General features: G+C 38.7%; 1 protein-coding gene across 1 annotated transcript; it reads right to left on the bottom strand.

The window, feature by feature from the left end:
- Window positions 1–1,842: 1,842 nt before the first annotated feature.
- Window positions 1,843–16,552, bottom strand: tmem129 (transmembrane protein 129, E3 ubiquitin protein ligase). Its single transcript, XM_063045108.1, has 4 exons — window positions 16,302–16,552; window positions 12,094–12,565; window positions 11,696–11,855; window positions 1,843–7,105 (listed from the first exon to the last, which is right to left on the bottom strand). Exons 1-4 carry the CDS (start codon window positions 16,504–16,506, stop codon window positions 6,857–6,859), a joined length of 1,086 nt encoding a protein of 361 aa, XP_062901178.1. The 5' UTR covers window positions 16,507–16,552; the 3' UTR covers window positions 1,843–6,856.
- Window positions 16,553–25,576: the final 9,024 nt, after the last annotated feature.

The following is a 25,576-nucleotide window of genomic DNA, read 5'->3' as shown; positions in this document are numbered from 1 at the left end:
AATCAAACCTTTTGTGATTTTTATTCTTCTTTATATCAATCAGAGTCTCCTCGAGATTCTAAATATATGAATGATTTTTTAGATAAGTTAGACTTCCCTCAGATTTCACAGGATATGTCTTCTTTATTAGATACTTCCATTACAATGGATGAGATTAAGAATGTTATTTTTTCTATGAATCTGGGGAAAGCTCCTGGCCCTGATGGGTTTACCGTTGAATTTTATAAATGTTTTGCTTCTTTATTGATTCCTTGGCTCTATAAGGTTTTTGAGGCTTCTTTGAAACTTGGTAAACTTCCGGAATCTTTTAATAGAGCATCAATTTCTTTAATACTAAAGAAGGATAAAGACCCTGCTCAATGTGCATCTTATAGACCAATATCTTTATTAAATGTTGATTCTAAAGTTTTTTCCAAGTTATTAGCAAATAGACTAGAAAAAGTACTTCCTTCTATTATTTCGGAAGACCAAACGGGTTTTATTAAAGGTCGTTACTCTTTTTATAATATTCGTACATTGTTAAATATCGTTTATACTCCCTCACAAAATGTTCCTGAGTGTGTTATTTCTTTAGATGCCGAGAAAGCTTTTGATAGAGTAGAATGGCCTTATTTATTTAAGGTGCTTGAAATGTTTAATTTTAGCTTGAAATTTATATCCTGGATTAAACTGTTATATCACTCCCCTGTAGCCTCGGTTCGTACTAACTCCTTAAACTCACCTTTTTTTCCTCTCTTTCGTGGTACTCGACAAGGCTGTCCTCTTAGTCCCCTATTATTTGATATTGCATTAGAACCTCTTGCAATTGCTATTCGAGAATCTTCAAATATTACTGGGATAACTCGGGGATTAAAGTCCCATAAATTATCACTCTATGCTGATGATTTACTTTTATATATTTCTAATCCTGAGAGATCCATTCCTGCTGTTTTAGAGTTATTAGCACAATTTGGTCTTTTCTCAGGTTATAAATTAAATCTTAGTAAGAGTGAACTTTTTCCGATTAATAAACATCTTCCCTTATATTATAAATTTCCATTTAAATTGATTAATAATTACTTTTCATATCTTGGGATTAAAATTACTTGTAAACATAAAGATTTATTTAAGACTAACTTTTTACCATTAATAGACCATATTACTCAACTTTCATCTAAATGGTTTCCCTTATATTTAACTTTGATTGGTCGTATTAATGCAGTTAAGATGTTTTTTTTGCCAAAATTTTTATATGTGTTTCAGGCATTACCAATTTTCGTTCCTAAATCTTTTTTTGATAAAGTTGACTCTAAAATTTCTTCATTTATTTGGCAGAATAAGAATCCGAGACTGGGTAAAATACATTTACAGAAAGCTAAGAGAGATGGAGGTTTAGCATTACCTAACTTTAGATTTTATTATTGGGCTATTAATATTCGACATATGAAATTTTGGTTACTTGACCGGGACATACTATCTATTCCTAAATGGGTAGCATTGGAATTACAATCTGTTCAGGGTTATACACTTGGTTCTATTTTAGGTTCCTCTCTTCCTTTTGATTCGAAACGCCTTAAGCAGGTCTCTAACCCGATAGTTAAATATGCTTTGCGCATTTGGTTTCAATTCAGAAAATTTTTTGATCTTAATCAATTCGGGTTAGCGATTCCTATTTTAGGTAACATATTTTTTCCTCCCTCTTTTACGGATCGCGCTTTTCAAACTTGGAAGACTAAGGGTATTTTACGGTTTTTGGATTTATTTTTAGATGGTTCCCTTATGTCTTTTGAACAATTATCTAATAAATATAACTTATCAAGAATACATTTTTTTAGATATTTACAAGTTAGAAATTTCCTAAGTACTATACTTTCTTCCTTTCCAATGCTTCCTCCTATATATATTTTAGATTCGATAATTAACCTTAATCCATGTCAGAAAGGTGCATCGGCTATGATTTATAATATTATTATGAAACTTAGGAAAGCTCCATTTGATAAGATTAGGGTAGATTGGGAACAGGAATTGGGGCTTACCATTTCTGTGGATGATTGGGGGCAGATTTTACAATTAGTTAATACTTCCTCTATTTGTGCTAAACATTCCCTAATTCAATTTAAAGTGGTTCATAGAGCACATATGTCCAAAGATAAGTTAGCGCGTTTTTACTCGCATATTAATCCTTTCTGTGATAGATGTTCGGGGCAGATAGCCTCTTTAACTCATATGTTTTGGTCTTGCCCTACTTTGGAAACTTTTTGGAGAGATATTTTCAATATTATTTCTAAGGTATTAAATATAGATATCTCTCCTCACCCTATTACTGCTATCTTTGGACTACCTAAAATTTCTAGTAATCTTTCCCCTTCAGCCCGTAGAATGATTGCATTTCTTACTTTAATGGCGAAAAGATGTATTTTACAACATTGGAAAGAGCTTAATGCTCCAACTACCTTTTTTTGGTTTTCTCAGACGATTTTATGTTTGAATCTGGAGAAAATTAGAAGTAACCTTTATGATTCTTCATTTAAATTTGAACAGATTTGGGGACCTTTTATTCGATATTTTCATTTAATGTAATATTTACCCTTCTTGTTTTTTTTTCACTGTTTTAATGGAGGTCGGGATTGAGGACGTGATTTTAAGTTTAACTCTGTTTGGTTTCAAGTTAGCCCATTGCTTTGCTTTGCTTTTAGGTAGTTGCACGGTGGGTTTTTTTTTGGGGGGTTTTTTTTTTCTTTTTTCTTTTTTTTTCCATTGATATATATAAAATCTAGTATACTATTATGTTATCTTGGTTTCTTATGCTTAAATTACATTGTTTGTAGTATTTTCTTTTTGGTATTGTTATCTTTTGGAATTTTATTGTACTTTAACATTGTATTAATGTTTATATGGCTTACCTTTTTTGTATACTTACTCAATAAAAAGATTTAAAAAGGAATCAATCTAACTATAGTGTTGCTTACAATATCAATTTATGATCTGCTCCTTACACTTTTGATCAATAGATATTCAGGACATTGCTTAATTAGCATTATGCACTCCACTTCAAATACTCACTTCTTCCATCTTCAATACAACTACAGTATCTACCACGCATATTCCAAAGCTGTGACTCAAAGGATAGCAGGAGCACAGCAACAATGCCAATAGCAAGTACCGTGTCAAATCACACTCCATCCTGATTCACCAATTCTTTCTCATGGCTGGTTTAAAATCTTGGAACTCAACACAACAAATGGGATTACATTTCCATAGTGCAATAATTCTAGAATGTTACTCGCCTTCACTTTCAAGGGGAGAGAGCAATGGTTAATAAATGCTGGCCCCAAAGATGCCCAAATCAAAGTGTTTGAATAAGAGCATCATTAGTTATGCATATCACAAGATCAGCATATGGGACACTTCATATTAGAGAACATTATAAAGCACCAAACTTTAAAACACTCAAGAATCTCAAGGTGGCAGCATTATAAATTACACTAGAATGTATGCATATTAATTGGATTTCATAAATAGAATAGATGGACACACAATATTCCATGACAAGTATTATGCTTGATGGGCAAACTGTGGCCTATTTAAGAATCAGATTGGTCCCAGCATTGGTAACCCACAAGACACTATCTGCCAATTTGGGGAAAAAAGGACCCATTTCTGCTTCTTCTCAGACAGCCAGTTCTCTATTCGTCAACACTTTGCTCTCAATCCCAAGTGATTTAATTTCATATACTAACCTCTTATATCTTTTACATGTGAACTTTATCAAAAAGTTTCTTAAAAGTTGAAATAAAGCTCATTAAAAAAAATTCCAGTTGAATTGTCTAGTATAATTTTCCTTTAACCAATGTTAACTTTGTCAGATCATATCTCTCTTCTCCAAGTCCCAGGCTATTATATCATTTATAATGGACTCTTGCAATTTGCCTACTATTGATCTCTAAGATAACTGGTCTCTAGCTTCCCTCTTTTCTCTGTCTATCTCTTTTTAAAATAGTCAGGTTATCTATCCTCCAATCCACTGCAAAAGCTCCAGATGATCAAAGCATCTCATTATTTCTAGGTCTACTTCCTGAAATGCAATGAGATGCAGACCATCAGCCCCTGTGGATTTAATCCCTCCAATTTCCCCCAAATTATTTCCCTTGTGATATTTATTTTATTTAGTTCCTCCCTCTTACTCAACGCTATGTTTCTGTAAGATTATTTGTTTCCAAACTATGAATTCAATTGGCTTGCCATCTTTTTTCTTCAGTTCCTGACTGTAGTGGCCTACATTTGTCCTTGTTTATCTATCGAGGCCTTTACAATTAGTTTGTGCTCTCTAGGTCGTGCACACACTCTGTTTTCCTTTTCTGTATCAACCCCTTTGTCCTCCTTAATCAGCTCCAAATCCTCCGGTTTCCACTTTAACTGGCTTTTTTCTCTACTTTCCCCCCAGAAATTTGATAGTAACCCTCACAGATGTTGAAATCCATAGATGAGTCACCTTTTCTGTTTTAGTTTTGCATCAGACAGGAATGAATGACTGTTATCATTAATTCATACTCTCATTAAAGATATGCTTTTGACCATCCACTGCCATACCTATAGGTTTCCAACTCTGGCTCAATAATATTATTGTTTATTTTGATTCAGGACCCACATTTCAAAATCAACTCTCTAACTTTCCATCTTAATGAAGAATTAATTACGATCAGAAGGATTATTCCTTTCCCCCACGATTGTTTAGTAATCCTTTCTGATTACACTGCACCCAAAATAGGACAGCCTGTCTCCAGAACATACTGGTATCAACCTTGCATACACTCCAGAAATTCCTCCTCTACATTATTATTTCTAATTCGATTTGCTTGACCTATCTGTACATCAGTTATCCTTTGATTAGAGTTGTGCCCTTATTTTATGCATCTGGTTTCCTGTTTAATGCCATCCCTACTATTGGTAGTCAATATACTGCTGTTCCTTAACTCCAATCATGAAAATTCCACATCAATGTTCTCAGAACTAAGAATCTTCTTCGCTAATGTATTGGTTTTCCCTTTCATTGAACAAAGAGCAAGGCCAGCAAGAGTTTAGATCTATTCCTAGAGAAAACCCCATCAGCATGACAATTTTCAAATGCTGCTTAGTTTAATCAAAATGCACATTTTTGTTACTACCAAATGGAAAGGATTATAGTTGGCTTTACTGATGATTTCAGGGTGTAAGAATTGTGTTAAATCATCGTTTCATGTGAATGAAGATAATGTGTCATCTGTTTATCTACAAGGATTTAAAATGAAATTACAGCACACTATTCTTTGCATTTATTGTTAAACAAGCTAGAGAGTGTTGCACCATTTTCCTCCCTCTACTGGAGGAATTGTGGAAGCATCATCATCATACAGACTACTGTACTTCAATAAGGTCCATTACCAAAATCTCCATTAGGTAATAAATCCAGGCTTCCTAATATCTCTGTTATTCAGGGAACTAGCAAAGTGCAGTTGAAGAACACCCTGTCCCAGAAAATACAATGACTAATAACATTTTCCTGTAGGAAATCAGAAAATCCCATCACCACAATAGTAACAGGATTCAGCAATCGTCAATAAAGGAGAACTGTGTTTAAAAAAATACATCTCAATTCTCTCATAGGTATTTACCACCCATAATTGTGTTTTTTTCTGCAGTAATCGTGTAATTTGTAGTGATAATGTGGACAACTGCAGATATAAAAATATGTAATAATTGCCTCTGAAGTATAAAGCTAAAAGGCAGTTTAGAATTATATAAAATGTACAAGTATGAAGTTCAGAAACAGTTCAAGTAATTTAAAATAACTTCTAAAACTTCAATTATTGTCATCCAGTCACACAACACAGAAACAGACACTCAGCCCAACAAGCCAAACTTTAGTGACCATTGTCCATCCATTTACGCCAATCCCTCTTTAATTAAAATTTTATTCTCTGCATCTTCTAATCATCTCCTCCCAGATTTCTCATTCACTTGAACACAAGAGGTATTTTACAATGGCCAATTAACTTACCAACCTGCACAGACCTTTGGGAACGTGGGAGGAAACTCATGTAGTCACAGGGTGAGTGTGCGAACTCCACACAGACAGCATCTTGGGCCAGGATTGAACCCAGCACTGTGGGGCAGTAATTCTACTAGCTGTGACCACCCCCCCCCCCATTATAGTGAATTCTTGATCTGACTTCTTCTGTGACAAAGCCATTAGATTTTAACCTTCCCACCAGATGCAGACACAAGGTTTCAGTTTAGGTGTAGTAAATTTAACCTGCTAATTACATCAGAGAAGAAAGCCACTTGGCCCATCAAATCTATACCACCACCCAGAACGATTCTATCAACCTCAATCCACTCACCTTACTTCCCAGTACCCCTGCAACAGATTCTCTTTCAGATCTAAAAACTATTCCCTTAATTCTTTAAGATGGCAATTTACAGTAGCCACTTCTTTGGGATATATAAGAAAACTGGTGAACCTGGAACAACTTCATGGAATGACAGGGAGAATGTGAAAGTTCATACAGATGGCAGCCGAAGCCAAATCTGAGCATGCATCTCCAAGGCAATGAGGCATCAGCACTAACTGCTGCAGCACTGCGCCACTCTGTAATGGAGTAAAAAAGAGAATTAATACCTCAGGAATTTTGTTACAGAAACTCCTCCAGAGTTTGTTGGATTTTGAGGCAGCAACTCACAAATCCTTGGGTCAAAATTTTAAACAAGTGAATAATGAAAGTTTCAGAGGCATTCAAACCATCTAACAAGAAAATTGGTTGTTATTACAGTACCAGAATGCACAAGGCCAGAAATGAAATTTTGCGTGTAAACAGACAACTAGGCTCACGAGTAATTTTTAGCTAACAACAGAGATATCAAGAATGCAGAACTTTGATCGACAAGTAGGGCAAGGCACCCGATTTGAAAGCCACGTTTCTGGATGCTGCTGGTCTTGGCGGCTGGCAAACCATTTCCCCATGCAGGTCAGACACCACATAGGACGACAGTAGCACTGTTGACATTCACCCTCATTTGGGTCCATACAGACTTTGACAAGTTTGATATTAGCAGCTGTCTGCATGCAGCCAATGCATGGTTCCAGTTCCTGTTTTAAAGAAACAGTGTGCAGTTAAAAGAAATAGATAATATCTCTATCAGCCACCTCTAAAAGATTCTTGGAGAACAATTGCGATTCAGTTAACTTACAAAGTTCTTGGTATTATACAATTCTTCAAACAATATTACCAACTCTGCCCTACTTACCAGTATAACTATGTCTTCAAGATCAATGTTATTTTTGATTTGATGAAACAGTGACAGCACCATTGTGGATTTGAATTATTGTCACACAAGCTATGACTTAAATTTATATTCTATCTTTTCTTAACGAAATCTGAAAACCTATCCTTTTTTTAAGCAATAAAACAACTTTCCATTTACATAGCTTCTGTTATAACAGTTTTCACAAGTGATAAACAGGAATAGATTCCTATTTTGAAGTGGAATATGATCTGTAATGCAACACAGAACTTGGTCACACCACATTCCCATGGACACTAATTTGAAATATACTGGAAGGTGTTGGCTACAATACTGTCAACACTTTTAATGTGTTTCTTTTAAATACTCCTCCTCTCTTTCAAACACTTCCATGGCTCTTTTATGCCCAGTTCAAGAGGTTTGACAGCTCATTCACAAAACAAATGATCAATTCTTTGATTTTCCCCAATATTATCCATTTTGGTTTCTTTTGAGGCTGGTACATGGTTTGCTCATTACAGCACAACAATTTATTGATTCCTTTTACTCAGATGAAGTACTTATCATTTTTCTAGTCCAATTTCCCCAAAAGAAATCCAAACCTTCTAAAGACATACTGCCCTCCCCACCAACCTTCCCCCTCACCTGGATTCACCATTACCTGCCAGCTTATACTCCTTCCCACTCCCCCCGCCCAGCACCTTCTTATTCTGGCTTCTTCCTCCTTTCTTTCCAGTCTTGATGAAGTGTCTCAGCTGAAAATGTTGACTCTTTATTCCCCTCCATGGATGCTGCCTGACTTGCTGATGTCCTCAAGCATCTCGTGTGCATTGCTCAAGATTGCCAGCAGCTGCAGAATTTGTTGTGCTTATGATTTACTACCTTGTTATTTCTTTTTTTTGCACTATTACTTTTGCAATTTAGAGTAATTTTATGTCTCTGCACTGTACTGCTACTGCAAAACAACAAATTTCATGTCATATGAGTGATAGTAAATCTGATTCTGAGCTGACAGATTTGTGCTGGATTTCACATGACTGAATACAGACAGCCAATGTATGGTTGTACTTCATGATCAAAAACAATTCAGTAGTCATTTTAATCCTAAAGCAATCAAAGTGATCAACCCCCACATCTCCTGCGACAAAGGAAGTAATTCACCTCCTCTTTCAGCACAAATTTTCATGTTAGAAATTCCATGAAGCACAAGCCAATAAAGAGAGTAACAATGCTACTGGGATCTTGGTGAATGTCAGTTTTTATGGACTGTGGGAAAATGAATCAGAGTCAAGTGTGTACTTGAGGATTGGGTTAGGAAGGCTAGTTCTTTCTGGATTCCTTCCTATTGTAATATTTCTATGGCTCCAAGTTGAATACAGAAATAAAGAAAGAATCAGGGATTGGACAGAGGGAAAGAGAGGAAATGTTCCTGTTTTGAATGGTTATAAATTTCCATGAACAACTCATTACCTGCAAAAATGAGACTCCACTGGGCCAGAATATTGAATGGCAATGCGAAAAAATAAATATCCCCATTGAAAGAGTTTTTACATTAAGAACAGGCATTACATTACATCAAGTTTAATTGGCAATTAGTATAGAAATGAAGAAGTTTCATAAAACGCAAATGCTGAATCAATTTTCTGCAAGAGCAATCACAATAGTGCCTTATTATCACAAATTGCCAAATGATTTGTGCAATTACAACCCATATGGTTTCTCTTTTGTATCACAAGACTGTGATGTGATTTCTTTGTTTATAAACTTCAAATGCTGTTATTTAACTGTGAAATTCTGGCTCGTTAACCTGGAACAAGTTTAATTTCTTGTAATTGTGTCTGCTAGATATCAGGACATAAACACAAACTAAATAAAAGAAAATTCAGTATTAATGACAGGATGTTCTTTTCCAAGAAAGATTAATTTCTGAAAGAGTTTTCAAAGTGAAGACAGCAACTTATCAATGGCAGATGGGAGCAATGATTATGCTTGGGCATGGGAAACGAACCGCAAATTTCTATGGAAACATGTTAGATTTAATAAATAGCCTCCCTCATCTGTACATGTCTTTAATCTTCATTATACTCAAATCTGAAGCAGAGTGAAAGGGTTTAGAAACTCGAGAGCATAGTTTTAATATTCACTTCGATGCCAAGCTGCAAAATACACACTTACTCTCTTATAATATCAATTATATTCTTTTCCTGATGATTGTGCAGAATAGAACTGGACTATACAACTCCAATCTGAGCACTTTGGGATTGTAAAAGCGATCCCCTCAGAGATGATGAATACATTAGGAATGCTCTTCCAAAATTCCACTCTTTATGAAAAAAGTCATGATATATAAGAAAACAAAGCCAAGAGAAAATAGGGAATTAGCAGCCAGTTAGCTTGAGACACATTGTCAGGAAAATGCTGCGATCTACTATTGATAAGAAGCTGTTCAATACAGAACATAATGTGATTGGGCATGAGGCATCTGATGGAGTTTCAAGGATACAAGCAGCAAGGTTTATGATAGAAAACTAATAGATGTAGTAAATCTGTATTTTCCAAACAGCTTTTCATAAAGTAGACAAAAGGTTCTGACAGGATTTATCACATTCAAGGCTACAATTAATAGATTTTTGACAAAAAGAGTATCTAGGGATATGACAGATCAAACTGGAAAATGGATGACCTTAATAAATTGTATGACTATGTGGACTACTTCGGTTTTTATTTCTTTTGTTGACCTAATTCCAACTCTTATAATCAATGACAAGGATTACAGATTTCCAAGGGATTATAAATTTATGGAAAAAAAGTGGGATAAGGGGTGTGAAGCAATTTTTAAACAATAATTTAGATAGTCTTAATGTGACATACTCAAGCTTTCATATAAAAGCACAATCCACTTTAAATTTCCCTTTTCAGCTATGGTAGCAGTGCCTCAACACTTTCTAAGACAGATATGGCCTCCTTTGAGAAAACCATCCTCTAATCTGTTACTGTTTCAGAAACCATTAAACAAAACTCTACTGGTTGCAAAGCTGGATAAAAAGCAATACATTTTTTGAACAAGTATGCAGGTTTAAATCATTTAAATCAGTCTGGTCAAAGTTGCAATAAGTTGAAACCCATCCAGCTTCCTATGCTTCTACTGTGTTTATCACCTTTTTATGCACTTTTTGGTAGTTTTTCCACTTTATTCTATATTATTATTGTTTTACCTTATTTTATCTCAATTTGATCTGTATGAACAGTATACATACAGATCAAGAGAGCAAGTTGCAAGAAACCATCAGAAATGTAAGAAACAGAGAAAAATTGATGGTTTTCACTGTATCTTGATATTTGTAACAATAATAAAACAATACCAAATTTCAACCCATAATATATTCCTAAGGTGTTTTAAAACATCTTGAGTAGATGTTAGGACAGCCAATTCCTCTCTAGCTCTCCTACCCACCTGGCTTCACCTATCACCTTCTAGTTATCTTCCTTCCCCCCCCCCGCCACCTTTTTATTCAGTGCCTACCCCGTTTTTTCCCCAGTCCTGAAGAAGGGTTTTGCCCGAAATGTTTATTTCCATAGATGTGGCCTGACCTGCTGAGTTCCTCCAGCATTTTGTGTATGTGTTGCTTTGGATTTTCAGCTTCTGAAGACTTTCTTGTGTTTAGGACAGGTGATTTGAAATTTAACCAAGGAGGTGAGGAGGAAGCAGTGTGATAAAGATTAGAGAGAAAGCAGGAGAGGTAGCAACAGATATGTTGAGGAAATTCTAAATCTTATAGGCTACACAGCTGAAGGGAAAGCCGTAAACAGTGGAACAAGGAAATTCATGGTCAGAGCTTTTGAAGCAGAGAGATTTTGGAGGGTTGCATGGTGTAAGACGGTTACAGAGATAGAGGTGAAGAGGGATGTAGAAGTAAGAATGAAAGTAATCTGAAGTGAATATACATCAGCAAGCACAAAGGTGATGGAATCTGATGCAACGTAGGGAAAGTGCTAAAAATTTTAAGGCCAGTTCAAATCACAAGATGGGAGGCTTCCAATCAATTGTTAAGTAAGGTAATGAACAGGGACTGATACAGAGTTTGTGGAGTAGCTTTATTTTACTTTTAAACAATTAAGCCCAACATACTTTGCATAGTAATGATTCTATTTCCAGTTCAATTGGAGAAGCTTTGTTTACTTTCCCAATTTGCACCCACCTTTGCTTTGCACTGCTATTGTTTTTCATTTAGCATCAGACGCTTTCCATAATCAGACCTATTCCCCAACTTTAAAACTTCTGTGCATGGTTAAACCTTGTTACGTTTCATGATGAAGACCATTAACCTGAAATATAGCCCAGAATAAAGCATACAACATTTATGCTTTTTATTATTTCTCTGTGATTGTGTTGCCACAGATTCACTATGATATTATTAATTGTGACAATGCATACCTGATTCCCAGAAAGATGATAAGGTTGATTTAATTCTACTTGAATCTTGAATGTGTCCAAAAACATGTCACTCAGAGACTGATGGATGACCACATTATGGGCATTCCGGATTGTAGTATGGAGCTTCTCACGAAGTTCACCATATTCTGTTGAATTTAACCTGCAAACAAAAAAAAAGAAATTTCAATCTGTGACAAGAGCTAATGCTAATCATTTTCTTTTATTTGCACCCCACTTGCTATGGTTTTGTTGTATTAAGGGAAAGAGGTTAGAAGACTTTAAAAGTGTTAAGGAAAGAATATTAGGAAATCAGCTCAAAAATGATCTGACAATTAGTCTCAACTTTTAAGCAGCAATGGAAAATTAAGTCTGACTCTACACTGGGTTACATCACCTACCTAATGTCAAATGGTGTGATGTGTGGATTGATGATGCCCACTCGGATTGTGAGGAATTGCACAGGTGTATTTAAGTCAGGACACAGTTCATGCTGCCTTGATTCAGTCAGGGTGAGGTGAATGTCCTGTTGCTGTGCTATATAAACACGATACGTAGTCACCTTTATCACCCAGGTATCAGTGACAACAACTCGGGCTCCTGGTGCACCGGAGGCAAATTTATCAATCCGTCGGAACTCTGTATTCACAGAAGATGCCACAGCTCTCCAACTGGACTGAGGAAGGGCATAGTGTGCAAGGCTTCGGGCTATCGGATGGTTGCCCCAATTATTTAAGGACCAATACCAAACGATGAGACTAACAATGACAGGAATTAGCACAGCTATCGCCAAGTAAATAATCCATCCCTTGCTCACAAGAACATAGTAGTACTTTTCATCAGAAGTTGCAAAACACATTCCTGCAAAATAACCTGCAAGACAAAAAATAGTAAAGGAAGATTGACAATAGGAACATGCATATTAGTAAAGGAACATTATGTACCTACTTGCAAAGTTTATGTCAAAACTTAATTGCAAAAAAAATCCTCCGTAGTTCAAAGTCAAAAATGAATTTACTATAAAAGTACATATATATTATATCTCCACATACTACCTGGAGATTTATTTTCTTGCAGGGATTTACAGGAAAACAATATTTATGAAAAACTGTACATAAACAAAGACTAACAAATAACCAATGTGCCAAAAAAAAACTGTGCAAATAATAAAAAAAATGAGAACATGAGCTGTAGAGCCCTTGAAAGTGAGTCTGTAGGTTGTAGAATCAATTCAATGTTGAGGTAAGTGAAGTTATCCACTCTGGTTCAGGAGCCTGATGGTTGTAGGGTAATAACCATTCCTGACCTGGTGGTGTAGGACCCAAGGCTCCAGTACCTCCTACCCGATGGTAGTCACATGTCCTGGATGGTAGGGGTCCTTGAGGATGGATGCTGCTTTCTAGTGGCAGCGCTCAATGGTAGGGAAGGACTGTGATGGACTGAGCTCTGTCCACCACTTTTTGTACACTTTTCTGTTTCTAGATATTTGTGTTTCCATACCAAGCCATTATGCAACCAGTTAGGATGCTCTCCACTGTGCATCTATAGAAGTTTGTTAAAGTTTACGGTGAAACACTGAATCTACACAAACGTCTTAGAATGTAGAGGCACTGTGGCACTTGCATGCTGCTCCCAGGACAGATCCTCTGACATGATAATGCCAAGGAACTTATAGTTACTGACTCTTTACATCTCCGATTTCCCAATGAGGACTAGCTCATAAAATTCCAGCATCTTCCTCCTGTCCATAATTAGCTCTTTGGTTTTGCTCACATTGAGTAAGAGTTTATTGTTGTGGCACCATTCAACCAGATTTCCATTCTCACTTCTATATGCCAATTGGTTCACCTCCAACCTTGCTTTCTCTCCGAAATAACCCTTGCATTCAAGTGTTAACTTACACCCTTTTGAAGTGCAAGGACTATTTTGTATTGCATGTAAACTTTGTTTTAATTAGATTTCATCTTGGTCCTGTGTTTGATGGGTTTCAATGCAACGTAAAAGTTATAGATACACTAGAGGACTAAATTAAAGAAGTTCAAAGTTCAAATTTATTATCCAAGTATGTATACAGTATGCAACCTTGAGATTTATCTTCTTGCTGGCGCCCACAAAACAAAGAAACAAGAGGGTCCCTAAAAGTGAGTCCACAGCTACTGAGTGAGTTCAGCGCTGAGGTGAGTGAAGCCAGTCCAGGAGCCCAGTGGCTGCAGGGCAAGAACTGTTTCAAAACCTGGTAGCGTGGGATCCAAGTCTCCTGCACCTTCCCCCACCCCCCACCCGATGGTAATGGTAAGATGAGAGGGAAGCGGGTCAAGCACAAACAGTTCCTCCTTCAGGAGACTGCAAAATTGCTAGTTCGTTTAGATGGTTTAAAAGTACATTTCTTAAAAGAAGATTACAGGCTGCAGATTGCAGTGATCATAGTTCAGACGAAATATATCTAGTAGAGTATCTAGCAGTTTTGAGAGTTGCTGGCAAAATGTCGCTGTATGTCCATAAGACTCAGGAGCAGAATTAGGCCATTCAGCCCATCGAGTCTGCTCCGCCATTCCATCATGGCTGATCCCGGATATCACTCAACCCCATACACCTGCCTTCTCACCGTATCTTTCAATGCCCTGACTGATCAGGAAACGATTAACTTCCGCCTTAAATATACACACGGGCTTGGCTTCCACCACAGTCTGCGGCAAAGCATTCCACAGATTTACTACTCCAGCCAAAAAAAAATCCTCCTTACCTCTGTTCCAAAGGATTGCCAGTCAATTTTGAGGCTGTGCCCTCTAGTTCTGGATACCCCACCATAGTAAACATCCTCTCCACATCCACCTTATCTAGTCCTTTCAACATTCAGTAGGTTTCAGTGAGATCCCCTCGCATTCTTCTAAATTCCAGTGAGTACAGGCCCAAAGCTGCCAAATGCTTCTCATATGTTAACCCCATCATTCCTGGAATCATCTTCATGAGCCTCCTCTGGACTCTCTCCAATGACAACACATCCTTTCTGAGATATGGACCCCAAACTTGTTGACAATACTCTAAGTGTGGCTCTAAGACTCTAGAGTCTTATAAATACTCGGCATTATCTCCTTGCTTTTATATTCTATTCCCCTTGAAATAACTGCCAACCCTGCATTTGCCTTCTTTATCACAGACTCAACTGTAAATTAACCTTCTGGGAGTCTTGCATGATTCCAAAGTCCCTCTACACCTCTGATGTTTGAACTTTCTCCCCATTTAGATAATAATCCACATTATTGTTACTTTTATCAAAATGCATTATCATACATTTCCCAACACTGTATTCCATCTGCCATATTTGCCCATTCTTTTAACTTGTCTAAGTCCTGCTGAAATCACATTGCTTCCTCAGCGTTACTTACCGCTCCACCCATCTTCGTATCATGCGCAAACTTTGCTACAAAGCCATCAATTCTATTATTTAAATCACTGACAAACAATGTGAAAAGTAGCAGTCCCGATACTGACCTCTGAGGAACACCACTAGTCACTAGCAGCCAACCAGAAAAGGCCCCTTTTATTCCCACTCGCTGGCTGTGGCCTGTTGGCCATTCTGCATCCATGCCAGTATCTTTCCTGTAAAACCATAGGGTTTTATCTTGTTAAGAAGCCTCATGTGTGGCACCTTATCAAATGCCTTCTGAAAATCCAAGTAAATGACATCCACTGCCTCACCAGGGCCTTCTTGCAAGGGAGCTACAAGGAAAAAATTTAGAACTGGCATGCAATTAGTTGGAAAGAAAGTTAACAACAGGAATTCTGCAGATGCTGGAAATTCAAGCAACACACATCAAAGTTGCTGGTCAGGCAGCATCTCTAGGAAGAGGTAAAGTGGGAGGGGGAGATCCAAAATGATAGGAGAAGACAGGAGGGGGAGGGATGGAGCTAAGAGCTGGACAGGTGATTGGCAAAGGGGATATGAGAGGGTCATGAGACAGGAGGCCCAGGGAGAAAAATGGGGAGGGGGGGACCCAGAGGATGGGCAAGGGGCATAGTCAGAGGGAGAAAAAGGAGAGTGAGAGAAAGAATGTGTGTATAAAAATAAATAATGGATGGGGTACGAGGGGGAGGTGGGGCATTAGCGGAAGTTAGAGAAGTCAATGTTCATGCCATCAGGTTGGAGGCTAAAGAAAGTTAATCTGGTACACTGGCTAAAGTTAAACTACGTTTGTACTATAGAAACAAGAACAAAATTGGAAAAAGCAGTACCTGTGAAAAAGAGAAATAGATTTAATAGGCCAGGATAAAGACTTTATGTCAGAACAAGGTTGCAATTCTGATTTAATATCAGGAATTCATTCAATACTCAGTTTCTTTCTGCAGAAACCCAAGTGAGGAAGTAGAATGTAATTTTCTTTTCCTACATGCGTCAGCAAGTACAGATGACACGGACTCAATACACACCTGCTTCAAGAGTTTCAGTAACTACAGTGATCACTGGAACTGATATTAGAGAGTTCAAAACTTTTAATACAAGCAATTGACAACTCCTTGACTAGGTCCCAGCAGACAGTCTGGGCCAGTCCCACAGTGCCAGCAGACCGCTCGGGCCGTCCTCCCCTGCCACCGGAGCAGTGGCGCTTACCTAGCGGCAGCAGTGAGTGCACGGCGAGAGTGGCGGCCGTCCGGCGGATGTGGTAGTGGACGAAGGCAAGCTGCTCGCTGCCCAGCTGATCGGACAGCAGGTCCTGCACCGTCAACCCCGCCGAACGGAACTCAGTCGGGGTTAAGACGAAGCAGAAGCACAAAACGACGTAAAACAACGTAAACACCACCTCGGGGTTGTTCATTGTCAAAAGCCCCAGTTGTGGTCTCCGTGGAAACAGGAAAATCAGGTCCCGGGCCCGCCCATGCACGCATGCGCAAATAGCGCGGCTCCGGGCGATCCCGAGTTGTGTCTATTCCCAGGGAAAGCAACTTGCAGGGGTTGATTTCATTTTCTGTTTATGTCCGTTATGCAAAAAATGCAAATTAATTTCGTGGTTTTATCGCGCAAAAGACCAAGGTATGTTCGTCTGAATTAAAAACGAGGGATAGTTTTCACTAAAACTCATGGGATAAGAAGAAATAACATTCTTCCCACCCCCCCACCCCCGACATTTACATCGTGCCTTTAACACGGTGAGAGCCCAGGCCAACTTGTATCAGTAAATGGCAATAATCTTTCAGTCATAGAGCACTACAGCACAGGAACAGGCCCTTTGGACTATCTAGTCCGTGCCCAACTATCATGCTACCCAGTGCCATCAGCCTGCACCTGAACCCATCCATGTGCCTATCCTTTTGTAGTGGTTAGCTTCCCTATTTTAGTAGCAACATTTATGAATGCTACGTCTATCAGACTTAGCTTTAATATTTTTTGAAGAGTAAATTTCCATTGTAAAATTCTGCACATCTGCAATAATAAACTCCACAGAGGGGCAGGGAGACAACATTTCAGATTCAGCTTTTTGTGACATTAAACGTACCTTGAACTGACGTGACATTTCATGCTTTATTTCTGCATTTAAAAAAAAATGTTATCCTGCAGCATAACCAATGAGCATAATAAAATAAATGAGGAATTGGGAAGAAGGGAGCAGAACTGCTATTTTATTTGAAGAGATTGGTTGCAACAGTTTAAGTAATCACAATATTCAAGGAGGACATGGCTGAAAGATCAGATACCATTACTGAAACAAAGGAAGAGGAAAACAAATGGAATATCTGCAAGGGGCTGAGCTTTTGATGGAAGAGTGGAGAAGACATACCACTGGGAAAAACAGGATGTAGGGATTTGTCAATTAAAATTATAAACTATAGTTTGGGAGATGGAGAGGCAGTAATATTAATAATGAACATAAACAACAGGAATTCTGCAGATGCTGGAAATTCAAGCAACACACATCAAAGTTGCTGGTGAACGCAGCAGGCCAAGCAGCATCTATTTTTATCATTAAGTCCTGACGAAGGGTCTCGGCCTGAAACGTCGACTGCGCCTCTTCCTATAGATGCTGCTTGGCCTGCTGCGTTCACCAGCAACTTTGATGTGTGTTGCTTAATAATGAACATGATGGGTATATGGGACATGGTATATGACAGGTAATTTACAAAGAATGTTTTAACTGAAGAAGGCTATTAAAATAAAATCTTCACACAAAATTAAAGTTTCTTCCTCCAAGCAGTTAATCTGATCAACCATTTTAGTCCCACTCCCTTTATAAATTACCTCTGTCACTGCACTGTACTGTAGACATCATGTAAAAAGTGATGCTATCTGGAGTTTAGCCATTGGTGCTTGGCTCTTGGTAGGGTCACCCACAATGGTAAGGTCAAGGGAGAAGTCCAGGCAACTACATTGAAATATCTGGATCTCAGAATGGCCTCAACGGCCAGCTGAAGATTCATCAATAGACAGCTCCTTAGGAGAACATCATACTCAGTTTAAGTAATCACACTCACACTTTTTATTATGCTGTTTGCATTGCAAATATATGCTGGCATTTATGTATTTATGCACATTTTATTCCATTTCTGTCCTTTAACCTCTAACTTTATTTTTTAAATCATCCTTTGTTATTGTTGCAAGTTGCTTTTTGTTGCATGTTGTGCCCTGACCAACACAACCACAGCAAATTCCTAATACATGTATATACAAATAAAATTGATCTTTGATCCCTTGAATTCATGTCAAACCACTGGCAATTTCAGAATGTCCCAAGTGCTTTTTGAAGTGCTGTCACTGTCAGTGACAGAATGAAACTGCACAGTATCTGTCCCTTTGGCCTGTCGTGCCCAGACCGAACATTTGAACCTATCTATTCTTCTCTCATTTAGCAGCATCTGTAGCTTCATTCCTTAGTGATTCAGATGGTATTGTTCAGATATGTTTTAAATTATGTGAGAGCACTACCTTCCCAGGCAGTGCACTCCAGATGCCAGCTAGGGAATATTTAGAAATCCCCACGAGGACACCAGCAATCTCCTCTCTTACTCAGTGAATATGGACGAGAAGGATTATTTTAAATACTATTCATATTTTTTTGGTTCCGAGCACTGATTGCTCCCTGAATGATCCTCAACAGGCCTTGTTCTTTCCCTGGTTACCTTCTTGCTCTTAATATTTTAAAATGCCTTTAGATGTTCCTTAATCTTGTAGGACAAGGATACTTCATGGCCCCTCTTTGCCCTCCTAATTTCTTTTTCAGTTACCCCTTACACATACACACTCTGTAGTCCTGAAAGTACACCAGTTTTTGCACCCAGTACCTGCTATATGCGTCCTTTCTTTACTTCAAATCCTCAAAATTCTTTGACATCCAGAAATATCTTGATCTCTCCTTACTGATCACCTCATGGGAACACCTTGCCGCTGAACTCTCATTACTTCAATTTCCATATAGCAATGTTCTCATCTCTTTTACTTGCTTCCCTGTCTTGCCAGAAACTTGTACACACTGAAGCACTGATTTGCTACTCCTTCCTTTCTTTAAACCATGTCTCTGTGATTATAACATTTTCCCATGTACAGATCAACCCTCTGCCTCACCAGTCATTCTCCGTGCATTTAAGTACAGACAAGTTAGCTTTCCAATCCTTCCATGTGCTGTTATATGCCCATACAGTGGCATGCAAAAGTTTGGGTGCCCCGGTCAAAATTTCTGTTACTGTGAATAGCTAAGTGAGTAAAAGATGAACTGATTTCCAAAAGGCATAAAGTTAAAGATGACACATTTCTTTAATATTTTAAGCAAGAAAACTATTTTTTTCCATCTTTTACAGTTTCAAAATAACAAAAAAGGAAAAGAGTCCAAAGCAAAGGTTTGGGCACCCTGCATGATCAGTGCTTAGTAACACCCCCTTTGGCAAGTATCACAGCTTGTAAACACTTTCTGTAGCCAGCTAAGAGTCTTTCAGTTCTTGTCTGGGGGATTTTCGCCCATTCTTCAATGCAAAAGGCTTCTAGTTCTGTGAGATTCTTGGGTCGTCTTGCATGCATTGCTCTTTTCAGGTCTATCCACAGATTCTCAATAATGTTTAGGTCAGGGGACTGTAAGGGCTATGGCAAACCTTCACCTTGTGCCTCTTGAGGTAGTCCATTGTGGACTTTGAGGTGTATTTAGGATCACTATCCCGTTGTAGAAGCCATCCTCTTTTCATCTTTGGCTTTTTTTTTACAGACGGTGTGGTGTTTGCTTCCAGAATTTGCTGGTATTTAATTAAATTCATTCTTTCCTCTACCAGTAAATGTTCCCCGTCCCACTGGCTGCAACACAAGCCCAAAGCGTGATCGATCCACCCCCGTGCTTAACAGTTGGAGAGCGGTTCTTTTCATGAAATTCTGCACCCTTTTTCCTCCAAACATACCCTTGCTCATTGCGGCCAAAAAGTTCTATTCAAAAGGTTCAAAGGAACATCTAAACAAGCCTGATGCATTTTGCATCCTGTGGACTGATAAAGTTAAAATATTAAAGAAATGTGTCATCTTTAACTTTATGCCTTTTGGAAATCAGTTCATCTATTACTCGTTTAGCTATTGACAGTAACAGAAATTTTGACCGGGGTCCCCAGACTTTTGCATGCCACTGTATCTGTTCTGCCTACAGGACCAACAGTTTGTTTTCTGTATTTGACTGTACCTCCTCCCTGATGGTAGCAATGAGAAGGCACTTCCGGGGGGGGGGGAGGGGGAGGGGAGGGAGCTTAATAATGGGTGGTGTCTTTATGAAGCATTAGCCAATTTCCCCCGGGATCAATAGTATGACTATGACTATGACTTGTAAAGGTGTAATTGATGCCCTAGAGCCTCATGTCCAACATTGGGTTGGCTGAGTTTACAACCTTCTGCAGCTTTTTCCGATTCTGGAGTTAATAACATGATCTGTACAGATGGCATGCAAAACAATGCTCTTTATTGTACTTTGGCATGTGTAATCTCCACGGATGCTTCTCCACCTGCACTTTGGTTCTTGCTCTAGATCCCAGCATCAGTCTCATGTCTCCTTATAATCATAACCGTTCTTCCCTGCTGTGTCAGAAACTTGGCCGTGCTGCTTCCCCCGCAGTTCCTTCCCCCGCCCTCGCAACCCCTGTGTGGTGTCCAATGTGGTATGTACTGTATACAGTATTTATTTGCGCAGATACCTGACTTCATCCACTGCTCCACCTGGTGGTCACCCATCACTTTTCTACCTGCGCAGCTAATGTTTTGGATGACCAGCTTAATAAGCATGCTATCTACAGTGACCACAGCATTTTAATCAAGGAACAAATTTGAATAAGTAAAATTGATGAAGGAGCGCAAGTCTACAAAAAGGACTTTAGAATAGCTGATGGTGGATTCATTGAAGAATGCTGTGTCCATACATCTATTGATGCTTCTGGACACATCTTCAGTGATGTTCCTGGAATCATCGGGTGTTTCGGGTCTTTCAACATCATACAACGGCCTCCAGGTGACCCAGCCGGGGCTGATCAGACCCCAGCTTGTGTCCAGATGGCTAGCTACTTATGACTCCATGGCTCCCCTCTTTTGAGCCACAGCCATCTTGAGGCCCTCTCTGCCGCACCGGTGGTACTGCGGATGGCTCTCCTCTTCCTCTCTCCCTCGATGCCCAAAATGCTGAAGGCTCTAACTAAAGAATGGATACTCTGTAATCATTATTATGTGGGGATTAGATTATTTTCCTTTGGGTGCAGAGATCGTAAAGAGTTCTGTTTAAGTGTTAAAGGAAGAGATGTCTGTTTCAATGTGAACAAGTTGGGAGGGGTGACTGAAAAGTGGTATTGGAGGTTCATTAATGTACACACAAGGCTAGTCTGCCTGTCTGTGACAAATATTTCTGAGGGGTTGAATATTGGTAGTGATAAGTTATTCAGAAGATTGGAGACCAGATTTGAGAGAAATTATTGCATGGATAGGAATGAACTAATACTAGACTGGAAGAACAAAGCAGGTCTATTGGAGAATCATATTGACTGCTGTGGAAGTTTCAAGTTCAACACTGGAATTGGGTATATCTAAAGCAGAGGTTGATAGGTTCTTGATGAGTAAGGGCTTCAAAAGGTATGGGGAGAAGGCAGGAGAATGGGGTTGAAAGGGATAATAAATCAGGCATGATCACGTGGTGGAGCAGACTCAATGGTCTGATTAACCTAATTCTGCACCTATGTCTTATCGTCTAATTTGGAAATGTAGCTGGTACTATTTTAAACTGAAACAATCTAAACAATCTCTGAGATTGTTGAAAAGCATCAAAATATTTGACTGGTTACATTATGTTAAAGATGGGGTGGGAGTTGCGGTTTTCAGAATCGGTTATATCATTGTCTTAGCAAACGTGAAAATGCTGTTTTGTGGCAGCTATTTGGACTAAGTAAAAATGTTATATATTAAAGATAAAATTACACATTGGTAGTGTATAACATAGAAAGCGGTGCACAGATACAATCAATAGGACTCCATTGTTTTCACTTTAGGTTTGTAAGCATAAGATTGCAAGTTTGATTTTTTTTATGAAGTACATTACTGGGTTATATGATGATTGACTTTTGTCAATATTCTAAGCAATGCATGTGGAGCAGAGTCACTTTAATAAAAGTAAAAGTATGTTTGTATGTCTTGTTTTAGTTTTCACTGAAGCTTTTGAATATGCATACAAATAGGAGCAGCTAAGTCTGTTATCCTTGTCCAGTTCTTCAAGATGATTCATGGCATAGGGTCGTAAATTATCAGACAAAATAATCAAAGAAACAAGATTTTTAAGAAAGGAGATTGTGATTGTTTCAATTGATGTATAAGAAATTAACTTTATTTGCCATATAACCATTGAAACATACAGTGAAATGCATTGTTTGTTTATCTTCCAGAGTCTGAGGTACTGGGAGAACTCTACAAGTGTCACCATGCTTCCAGCGCCAACATAGCATGCCCACAATTTACTGGTACATAACCTGTGTGTCTTTTTTGGAATGTGGGAGGAAACCGGATCACCCAGAGGAAAACCATGTGGTTGTGGGGAGAACTCCTTAAAGACACTGGTGGGAATTGAACGTCAATCTTCCAATCACTGGTGCTGTAAAGCATTACACTAACCACTATGCCACTGTGTCACTCCCACCTGCTGATTAAATCTTTCCAGATTCTGATACATAAGACATCATTTTGCATGTCTTGGTTTTGAAATGAGGCCTCTTAGAAGATTCGTTAACCAATGGTCTATGATTTTCCATTAACTTTGCTCTAATCATTTTAAGAGCACAAATACAAAAAGCTAAAAATGCCTGAAACTAAACCATTTTAATTTGGAAGCATACCAACTTCTGATGAAACTAAAGAAAAAAAAAGTTGTCTTTCATAGTAAAATGATCACTAGATTATTGACTTTTCATGCAACATCTCTATTAAAACAAGTAGACCAGTCATTCTCAATAAACAATAGGCTCCTCCAATCATTATGTACGATCATGTACATTACATGAAATGTATACACAAGCTTAGATACTGCAGCCTCAACAGAAGTTGTCCAACCTCAAGAAGAACGCCTGTCCTACAACTTGAAATACTTGTTTTAAAAGATGTCAAATCCAAGAACAAATCAGAGCACTAAAGTACATAATCAGGATACAATCTCAATGCTTGAGCTTGAACTTTAAGACCACTGGTGAAGCTGACGCATAAGCAACACCACCGTAATCAAAGACAGATCTAATTAAAGCAATATACATTGAAGTGACCTCCTTCTTGCACACCAACCACAACCAACCAAACACCTGAGCGTGCTCATTTATATTGCATGAAAGATGAACAGAAGTAACACTGCCTAACTTTCTGAAAGCTTTACTCCACTCCACATCTCTTTTACATTCATCTGCCCACCAGGGAACAACTCTTCTTTTATTGTCTCCCAATGATCTGGAAATTGATTCCTTAGTTATTTAGTTGAGTACAGAGCACAAGAGATTATTACTCAACTCGATATCCTCCAAAACCATATGATCAAGAAATATCCCCCCCCCCCACCACCACGGTCGGCCGGTCCGCGGTGCAAAAAAGGTTGGGGACCCCTGCCTTCAAGCTTCTGTACTGCCTACCTGATGGTAACAGTGAGAAAACAGCATGCCCTGGGTGCTGGAGGTCCTTAATAATTGACTCTGCCTTTCTGAAACATCGCTTGCTAAAGATTTTCTGGATACTTTGTAGACTAGTACCCAAGATGGAGCTGACTAGATTTACATCCTTCTGCAGCTTCTTTCGGTCCTGTGCACTAGCCCCTCCATACCAGATAGTGGTGCAGCCTGCCAGAATGTTCTCCATGGCACAAATATAGAAGTTTTTGAGTGTATTTGTTGACATGCCAAATCTCTTCAAACTCCTAAGTATAGCCACTGTCTTGCCTTCTTTATAACCACATCGATATGTTGGGACCAGGTTAGATCCTCAGAGATCTTGACACCCAGGAACTTGAAACTGCTCACTCTCTCCACTTTGATCCCTCTATGAAAATTGGTATGTGTTCCTTTGTCTTACCCTTCCTGAAGCCCACAACCAGCTCTTTTGTCTTACTGATGTTGAGTACCAGGTTGTTGCTGTGACATCACTCCACTCGTTGGCATATCTCACTCCTGTACGCCCTCTCGTCACCACCTGAGATTTTACCAACAATGGTTGTATCGTCAGCAAATTTATTGATAGAATTTGAGCTATGTCTAGCCACACAGTCACGTGTATATAGAGAATAGAGCAGTGGGCTAAGCACACACCCCTGAGGTGTGCACTGATCATCAGCTATGTTATCACCAATCTGCACAGATTGTGGTCTTCCGGTTAGGAAGTCAAGGATCCAATTGCAGGGGGAGGTACAGAGGCCCAAGTTCTACAACTTCTCAATCAGGATTGTGGAAATGAAGGTATTAAATGCTGAGCTACTACATTTTAGCCTAACAACATCTCTACAATTGCTATATTCATGTTATTCACATCTACCACACTGCTTTTTACTCTTACACACAACTGCCACATGGCCAAACTTCTGGTACTGAAAACATCTGAGGGGGCAGGAAATTGACTCAAACCATGTAATCAGATAACCTAAATTAACCCTATCCAGCAATTTTTTTTCATCAAATTTAATCAGCAATGATTAGCCATCTGCTCTTATTCACCACAAATTTCTTTTAAACATTTAGCATCTACAACTTTGCCCCAAACTAAATTATTTTTAAACTTGGTCCATGAATACATTTAGAGGCACTCCAATGATTACTCCCCAAACCACTATCATTAAATATTATTCCTTGATGTTACTTTCCTTCCTCCTACAGCTTTTAATACCCAAGGTTTTCTCACAATGCCTACTATCTCTACAAAATACTGAGTGTTTGCTCCATCTCTTTAAAATTTTGCACTCACAATATCTATTTTTTCAAGTCATTAGTTTAACTGGATTGTTATCAGAAACAAACTCAACAAAACCTTAAACTCTTCCTTCCTCATTTGATTTAAATCTAGTTTACTGCCTTCATCACTGGATGATAATCCACTACAATCCTCAATCGGTCGCTTCCCCAGAAACCTGCCATTTGCCTTCCTCCATACAACTCCTCTCACCCAATATCTCCGTCTTCTCCACCGTTTTCTTTCCACCTCTATCCCCTTCTTGCCTGAGAGGAACTCCCAGCAGCAGGCTCAGTCCTTTGTTTCAACCCCAGTCACCGGACCCTCGGGACACAAATAGCCAATTTGATATAAAACACAAGTAGCAACCTTCATGATGTGCATTCCGCAAACGATATTGGGTGTTGCTAATCTCTGTGTAAAGCGCGGTGTCTAACAAGCTGGGATAACAGGCCCCACCCGCGACGAGATGCTCCCAATCACAC

This window comes from Mobula hypostoma, chromosome 4, assembly GCF_963921235.1.
Source record: "Mobula hypostoma chromosome 4, sMobHyp1.1, whole genome shotgun sequence".
NCBI lineage: Eukaryota > Metazoa > Chordata > Chondrichthyes > Myliobatiformes > Myliobatidae > Mobula > Mobula hypostoma.
This window is presented reverse-complemented; position numbering and strand designations above follow the sequence as displayed.